Genomic DNA, 8561 nt, shown 5'->3' with positions numbered 1-8561 from the left:
GAAATGGGAGATGATATAAGGGAAGAACTAAATGTACATAAAGGTAGAGGGCGCTCATCATCTCCATTGAATTACATGCGCCAACAACCCCTAAAAAGAAGTTCTGCGCTGGTAATGACATCATAATCAAAAGGAATAGAAAAAAAAACAAAACAAGTACGATAAAAAGGCAAAAATAGCCAAACCGCCAAAGACAACGTTTACCCGCTAGATGCTTTTAAAACAAGACAAACCTAACAACTCTGACAGAACACAGCTCTCTGGGAGCCAACTAGCTTACAATTGGCACCAGCATTTTCGTTACGGGTCACTTTGTGAACCGATTTTTAAAGGTATGCATTATACATTTATATACTGGTGTTGAACCTATAACTATCTAAAAAGTAGCAAGCCACACAAACTACAATTTGAAAAGGGGCAACTAGACTAAGGGGTGTTTGCATTTTTCTTTTTGCAGAAACTGCTTTTCCCAATCGTATCCCGGTTTGTTTAGCTGTTTCGCCGCCTGGTTGTGCTGTGTTTGAGTTAGGAACGGCATTGTGGATCCATGTTCAGGAATTTGGCCTTAAATATTAGACTTTTCGCTAAATCCGGCCCCGCGGACTTATTAAGCTTTTCGTGTTCACTGCGGGGCACGAACTGGATCACAGCCGCGCCTAGCCGGTTCATCGGGAGAATGGAGAGAGCCGTGGTCAGGTGTGTGCCCTCGGAAAGCAAGCTAACCATCACCTTCACTTTGGACGGCTCTCACAAACAAATGCTGAGGGACCAGAGCGAACAGCTCGGCAAAGTTCTGGCGAGGATCGCCAACAACGCCGTCAAGGGGCACGCCAAAGCCAAGAAGTCGAAAAAGAACAAACGCGACCAGGCCTCTGTTTCGGAGCCCGTTGTGAGGCTGTACTACAAGGATGATGTGGTGGCGGAGGATGCGTTGAACTCGGCCGCCTGGCAGGATGGAGCCGTGCTGCACGTCGGGGACAGTAAGTACAAAGTCGAGCGGAATCCGCCGACCTTCACCGATGTGGAGCTGCCAGCGTCTCTGCTTGCAGGCTTCCCAGTCTGCCCGAAACTGGAGATAGAGTTCGGGGATCTCAAACACTGCACATTTCAGTGGTTCAAAGAAATCCACCCCAATGCCGAACAAGAGGGTGGGGGTGAAAACATCTGGGTGGAAGCCGGTCACGATAGGGTGTTTATACCGTCTAATGTGGACATAGGACTGAAGCTGAAGCTCAAGTGCACGCCTGGTAATAATCAGAGATACGGCGTTGGCAGAGAGCTGGTTACACCCGGCTGCGTGGAAGCAGGCCCGGGCACCTGCACTTTTGACAGCAGACATTTGTACACGAACAGGGTCACAGACGAGTCTACTGTCAGGGTGGTTTCATACAATATTCTAGCGGATATATACGCCCAGACCGAACTGTCCAAAACGGTATTGTATCCCTACTGTGCACCGTACGCGCTAGACATCGGTTACAGGCAGAGTTTGGTCAAGAAAGAGCTGGCGGGCTACAATGCCGATGTCATTTGCCTTCAGGAAGTTGATAAGAGCGTGTTCACGCACAGCCTGAGTCCTGCCCTGGACGCGTTCGGTCTGGACGCACTGTACCGAATCAAGGACAAGCAGCACGAAGGCCTGGCCACCTACTTTAGGAGGTCTAAGTTCACGCTGCTGAGTCAACACGACGTGACGCTCAGCGAGGCTCTGCTGTCGGACCCGCTGCACAGGGACCTGCTGGAGAAAGTGTCTCTCAGCCCTGCTGTCAGAGACAAGGTTGTGCAGAGGTCAACTACTCTACAGGTGAGTGAAGAAATAAAACACAGCATACAAGTGTTAGTGTCACACTTACACATTACATTACATATGTGGTTTAATATTACCACTTTGCAGGGTTGGGTCAAATGCAACACCTGCCGTAGCACTGTCAGTAGGGTGTAGACTGGAGATCTCTCGAAGGTGTTTACATTGGTGAGGAAGGGCCAGGGGATTATTCCTCTGTCTCCAGGTCCTTTGGAAATGTGAAGCTTTGCAAATCTGCTGCCAAGTCAGTTCTCCAGAGTGGCCCTTAACGTCCTCACTTTATGGACACTGAAGCACCTGTCAAGCAAGCCCCTGCTATGACATACGCACCTCCCTGTCTGAAAGCAGCATGCAACAGGGAGATGCAGCTTTTACAGAATACATGTCACGGGATCCATTTGCATAATTATATCCGGTCCCAACTAACACACATACCTTTGTTTTGAAATACCCGGTGATACGTGTTCTGTGATCAATCACCTGCTGTGAGATTCCAAGTTGAGATATCCTACAGTGTACTCACCCAGTAGAGATCTGATGTGACCCTTTAATGTTTAAGTTTTAACAGCTTTTAGTCGAAATCATTCTCAAAAGTAGTTATTTACAGTCTTTTTATTTCTCTCATTTGAACCTGCTCTTACTACTGATTTTATTGTACTCTGTAACTGCTATTACTGTATGTGTAATGTGATATTTTGTAATATGATACTTTGTAACAACTTTAAGTTGTCTTGAATAAGAGCGTCTGCTAAAAAATAAATATGTCCAGTACTTCAGAATGACTTAGTGCATCCTAGCACTAACGAGAGATATCACAGTGCATCCTAGCACTAACGAGAGATATCACAGTGCATCCTAGCACTAACGAGAGATATCACAGTGCATCCTAGCACTAACGAGAGATATCACAGTGTATCCTAGCACTAACGAAAGATATCACAGTGCATCCTAGCACTGGAGAGATATCACAGTGCATCCTAGCACTAGAGAGATAACACAGTGCATCCTAGCACTAACGAGAGATAACACAGTGCATCCTAGCACTAACGAGAGATAACACAGTGCATCCTAGCACTAACGAGAGATAACACAGTGCATCCTAGCACTAACGAGAGATAACACAGTGCATCCTAGCACTAACGAGATAACACAGTGCATCCTAGCACTAACGAGATAACACAGTGCATCCTAGCACTAACGAGAGATAACACAGTGCATCCTAGCACTAACGAGAGATAACACAGTGCATCCTAGCACTAACGAGAGATAACACAGTGCATCCTAGCACTAACGAGAGATAACACAGTGCATCCTAGCACTAACGAGAGATAACACAGTGCATCCTAGCACTAACGAGAGATAACACAGTGCATCCTAGCACTAACGAGAGATAACACAGTGCATCCTAGCACTAACGAAAGATATCACAGTGCATCCTAGCACTAGAGAGATATCACAGTGCATCCTAGCACTAACGAGAGATAACACAGTGCATCCTAACACTAACAAAAGATATCACAGTGCATCCTAGCACTAGAGAGATATCACAGTGCATCCTAGCACTAGAGAGTTATCACAGTGCATCCTAGCACTAGAGAAATATCACAGTGCATCCTAACACTAACAAAAGATATCACAGTGCATCCTAGCACTAGAGAGATATCACAGGGCATCCTAGCACTAGAGAGATATCACAGTGCATCCTAGCACAAGAGAGATATCACAGCACATCCTAGCACTAACGAGAGATATCACAGTGCATCCTAGCACTATCAAATAAATCAAAGTGAGATGCAGAATATAGGGATCATTAGTGGCTGTTAGTGTTCTAGTGAACTAAACTGCAGGGTTGTACTGCAGCAGTGATGGATTGTGTTTGAATTCCCTAGGTCACCGTTCTGCAGTGATGGATTGTGTTTGAATTCCCTAGGTCACCGTTCTGCAGTGATGGATTGTGTTTGAATTCCCCAGGTCACCGTTCTGCAGTGATGGATTGTGTTTGAATTCCCCAGGTCACCGTTCTGCAGTGATGGATTGTGTTTGAATTCCCCAGGTCACCGTTCTGCAGTGATGGATTGTGTTTGAATTCCCCAGGTCACCGTTCTGCAGTGATGGATTGTGTTTGAATTCCCCAGGTCACCGTTCTGCAGTGATGGATTGTGTTTGAATTCCCCAGGTCACCACCATTCTGCAGTGATGGATTGTGTTTGAATTCCCCAGGTCACCACCATTCTGCAGTGATGGATTGTGTTTGAATTCCCTAGGTTACCGTTCTGCAGTGTGTGAAGGACCCTTCCAGGAAGCTGTGTGTTGCTAACACTCACCTCTACTGGCACCCTAAAGGTAATCCTCTCTTTGCTTTGTGTTGCTGTCTCATGAAACCATTCTCACTACTAGTGGTCCAGATAAGCTGCATACCTGCCATTTTTATGTATTCTAAAATCAGAAATATGCACTCAATTTAAGTTTTAACACGTAACAATGCGCATAGCCATTTTGCCGCACAGCTTGTTTGCCTCTCCTAAAATTTCCATTCACTACATCTCCCAGAATACAATGTCTTCAGTTACTAGGAAACTACACAAGAGAAACCAGCCCAACAAACATTATCCAATCTGGTTAACCCTGTTGTCTTTGCAGCCAGTCACAGTAAGAATAAGAACAATTCGAAGCTACACTGGTTGTAGCGTAAACACCCCAGTCCAGCTACAAATCCAACTGGAACCATCGTCGGAGGCAACCGCTAAAAAAGTGCCTATAAATATTAAACAAACTGTTTTATAGTTTATTAATGCATTTCATTATTTTATTTAGCTGTATGGCTTTATATTGAAGTTTTAACATGTTCACTGAGTTTAAGAATTGAATGTTAAAATATAAGTAATGTAATTAATTTGCAGAGTCAGTGTGACACCTCGAAAGAAATTCTCTGAGCTGATAAAGAACCTTGTAGAACACATGTGTGGTTGTACAGCAGTTCAAAATAACATTGCAGTTAAAATGGAAGGCTCTTTTTTAATGCCTACTCTTAACATTAAAGATTGTACAGTATTTATCGAGATTACTCATGACTTCAAGGTTACATTTTATCCCCAAAAATACATTTTACTCTGCATTAAAATTACAGGGTGACCCAAAACTTTATCTGGAGCGCTGCTCACTAGAGTCAGGAAGCTCTCCTATATAATCCTATCTGCTGTGTGTTGCTGTCTCCTATAGTATTAAAAGTTCCAGGAGATTTGTGACAATATCTTTGTTTTAACAGTTTCTTTTATTTTAGTAATTTCTTTTTCATAGTTAAAATGCTACCTCCAAGTCTTAAGAGGGTGGAGCGTGATTACTGCAGAAATAAATGAGATCTTAACAGTTAAACATGAAGGCAAGCCCCCAGACTTCTCTGTTTACAAAACGCATATTTGTTTTCAACGCATTGAGAGACTTTGGGTCCGATTCATAAAACCCATATCGAGATGGCGGGTGTGTGTATATTATCAGGATGGTGAGGTGTGTGTGTGTATTATCAGGATGGCGAGGTGTGTGTGTGTATTATCAGGATGGCGAGGTGTGTGTGTGTATTATCAGGATGGCGAGGTGTGTGTGTGTATTATCAGGATGGCGAGGTGTGTGTGTGTATTATCAGGATGGCGAGGTGTGTGTGTGTATTATCAGGATGGCGAGGTGTATATATTTGATTAAATGCGTTACACTTCGCTGTATTCTAGATAGCTGTTCTATCAGATTTGACCATAAATTGAAATATTAAGCATAGCCTAGAACTTCTGTTAATTAAAAATAGCCAGGGTAGTTCAGTTTTTGGCAGCTACAGTATCATTTTTTTAACCCTTTAAGATACAAGGGACACAAATAAAGTGATGCTAACTTTCTTATTTTTTCAATGAGGTGCACAAAACTTTACTGACAGGTTGAATTTGGTCATCCAAATTGTCAGTTTCCTTGTGCTTGCTGAGTCATGCTCTAAATTTATTTTAAGAAACCGTTTGAACAGCCGCTGAATTTCTTGTGTACCTCGAGGGGGTCAGTTATTGTGCCACTGCCGTTGCTACACCCGCCCAATTCAATTCCTTTCCTCCTGCACTGGTGTGTCGTCACGAGTCCCTTGTGCTGACTGTTGCTCTCTGTCTCCCCTTGCAGGCGGGTACGTGCGGCTGATCCAGATGGCGGTGGCCCTGCGGCACATCGAGAGGGTGCTGTCGGAGCTACACCCCGGCGCCACTCTCTTGCTCTTGGGGGATATGAACAGCACACCCTCCTCGGGGCTGTACGAGCTGCTGACTCGGGGTGCAGTGTCAGAGCTGCACCCTGACTGGAGCGGAGTGGAGGAGGTCTGCCTGGCTCTGAGTCACAGCCTCACCCTGAGCAGCGCCTGCGGGGAGCCGGCCTACACCAACTACGTGGGGGGCTTCCACGGCTGCCTGGACTACGTGTTCATGGACACGTGCGCCCTGACCGTGGAGCAGGTCATCCCCCTGCCCAGCCACGAGGAGGTGACCACGCACCAGGCCCTGCCCAGCGTGGCCCACCCCTCCGACCACATTGCTCTCGTCTGCGACCTCCGCTGGAAGTGAGACCGGGGGCGGGGGTGGGTTTTTAGCGTGAAACTGGTTTGTTTTCGACTGGAAGTTTTATCCAAGTTTTATGCAGTAAGAGTCCCATTGCATAGCAGTTTGATCCATTCCTGGTCTTATTATGAGTTTCATAAGACACACCTGAGCGTGTTCCCTCTACACTGGGTTGTATTTTTTTCGTGGCACATCACCGTGTAAAAATAAATATTTTACAATTAAACATGTTTATCACAGCAGAAAAAATAGCATTGTCATATTCAAAATGTACCATTTACACTAGTTGTTATAGAAGTGTTCCAGTCATATTTAAATGCTTACCTGAAAAACAGTAAATGCTAAATTGCAGAGTTTCATTTTTCATGTCCACCTGTTAAAGACATGCTATTTGCAATAAGATAGACACGTGGAATGGCCTCTTATTCTACTGGACAGAGACTTCTGAGGAGTTAAAAGCTGGTGTTTTAATCTCACTCTAGTAAGTATAAGATCTTCAAATCTACTGACAGTAATACAGGCATTTGCAGAGCTTTTTGAGATGTTAGAGTAATAAAATAATTACTTGGATCGCATTATTGAGGAGTTTGGTGATAAATCCTCTCCTGATTACTTGTTTTATCTGTATGCACGTCTATAAAGAGGTAAATACAGCAAACAAGGGGTGGGGCTTGGCTGGAGATGCAGGACTGATCTCTTTGCTATGCAGGGCCTTTTAAACCTGTTTTACTGGGGGGGGGATTTTAAATAGCACGTGTGAAAATAAATTGGACCTGACGTGCCTGACAAGGGCTGAATAAATGGACTGCTTGGGGTTAATGAGGTCATGCTTTCTTAGTTTGAACTAAATTGCCATTTCAGCTCTAATCCCCATTAATGTAGACCCAGATCAAACAAGAAGCATGTGCAAAGCAATGCCACCTTGGTAAAGACTGCAGACGACGAAGCAGTCCTGCTGATGTGGCTGTTACTGGGAACTGTTGAGCATTTGTTCCGTATTCTCCTTGTTGTACCTGCCAGATTGGGATCAAAGACGCTGTTTAATAAAAGGAAGAGCAAATGAAATATTAACACCAAGAATAACTGAGGATTCATGCGAACTTTATGAAAAAGTGATTGTAAGTGTATGTTCAATGTGTCCCTTGCAAAAAAAACAAGAGCGAGAAATGACTGGTTCTGCTATTCTTCATAAGGAATGCATTTCAGAGATGTAGTATGCAGTCAGTCCCATTGTTTTGGGAATTAATAAAGACGGACACTTTTGTAAGATCCAGGTCATACCCTTTTCATATCACTTTTAAAGCAGTGAGCAAAGTAAATGAAAATTGTTATCTGTGGATACCAATAACACAATGGAACACGAAAGAAGCATGTTTAATTTAGGATGTAAAAGTCCATGTACTGTACTGAAAATACTGCATTGTAGTATGTCAAGTATCCAAACTTATAGGGGGGGTGGTGTTAGCTGATTTTCTGGAAAGTAACCAAGATGCATTGCAGGACATAAAACAACTGCAAGTGGATGTCAGACATGCTCTAACGTTACCAGGCAGCGCTCCCATTGACAGTGTGGTTGGTAGACCTCCATGTAGTGAACTGCACTGTAACGCCATTCACTAATAAATTTCTTCTCATGTGCCTCACTTTGAAACGTACAACTCTGCATTGGAGCACTTTGTATTGGGTTGCATTGTATGTCAGAACTTTTCAATGCTGTACATTTTCATACAGCAGCTTTTCCCATCCCACAAAGTGATTTGAATTAGCCATGGGTGTGGACTGAGTGCAAATCAGCTGCACTGTTCATATTAATAGAAGTGACACCATTATATTCCCAACGGGGTGGCAATTAGTTGCGAGTGATGTTCAGTGGGTTTAACTCTTCTAGTTTGAGTCACTTCTAACTTACCTACAGCCTTTATTGTTTAAAGGAGATTAAAATATTTAGATTAGAAATGCATGGCTATAGTTAAGAATGATTACATTTATTTTATACAAAAGTTTCACAAAAATGGATGAAAAACAAAATAAAAATGGTTTTCTTAAAATGCAAAGTGCTATGAGTTTGTTTTTGGTTCCCATTTTAAACCGGGATCATTTGAATCCTGATCTGTGCAATGAGATGTTATGTTGCACTACGCTTGTGCAAAAGGGAATTGTACTCCATTGACTCAATC

General features: G+C 43.6%; 1 protein-coding gene across 1 annotated transcript; it reads left to right on the top strand.

Annotated features, from left to right (window-relative positions):
• Positions 1–464: 464 nt before the first annotated feature.
• Positions 465–6961, top strand: pde12 (phosphodiesterase 12). Its single transcript, XM_041225276.1, has 3 exons — positions 465–1804; positions 4069–4147; positions 5957–6961. The coding sequence occupies exons 1-3, from the start codon at positions 548–550 to the stop codon at positions 6388–6390; spliced, it is 1770 nt and encodes a 589-aa protein (XP_041081210.1). The 5' UTR covers positions 465–547; the 3' UTR covers positions 6391–6961.
• Positions 6962–8561: the final 1600 nt, after the last annotated feature.

Source organism: Polyodon spathula, chromosome 23 (genome assembly GCF_017654505.1).
Source record: "Polyodon spathula isolate WHYD16114869_AA chromosome 23, ASM1765450v1, whole genome shotgun sequence".
In the NCBI taxonomy this organism is placed as follows: Eukaryota; Metazoa; Chordata; class Actinopteri; order Acipenseriformes; family Polyodontidae; genus Polyodon; species Polyodon spathula.
The sequence above is the reverse complement of the archived record's forward strand: the minus strand, read 5'-3'. Positions and strand labels throughout refer to the sequence as shown.

Coding starts and splice junctions, on each gene's coding strand:
- pde12 (XM_041225276.1), top strand. CDS start 548: ATGTTCAGGAATTTGGCCTTAAATATTAGACTTTTCGCTAAATCCGGC. Junction 1,805..4,068: donor AGAGGTCAACTACTCTACAG/GTGAGTGAAGAA, acceptor TGAATTCCCTAG/GTTACCGTTCTGCAGTGTGT. Junction 4,148..5,956: donor CCTCTACTGGCACCCTAAAG/GTAATCCTCTCT, acceptor CTCCCCTTGCAG/GCGGGTACGTGCGGCTGATC.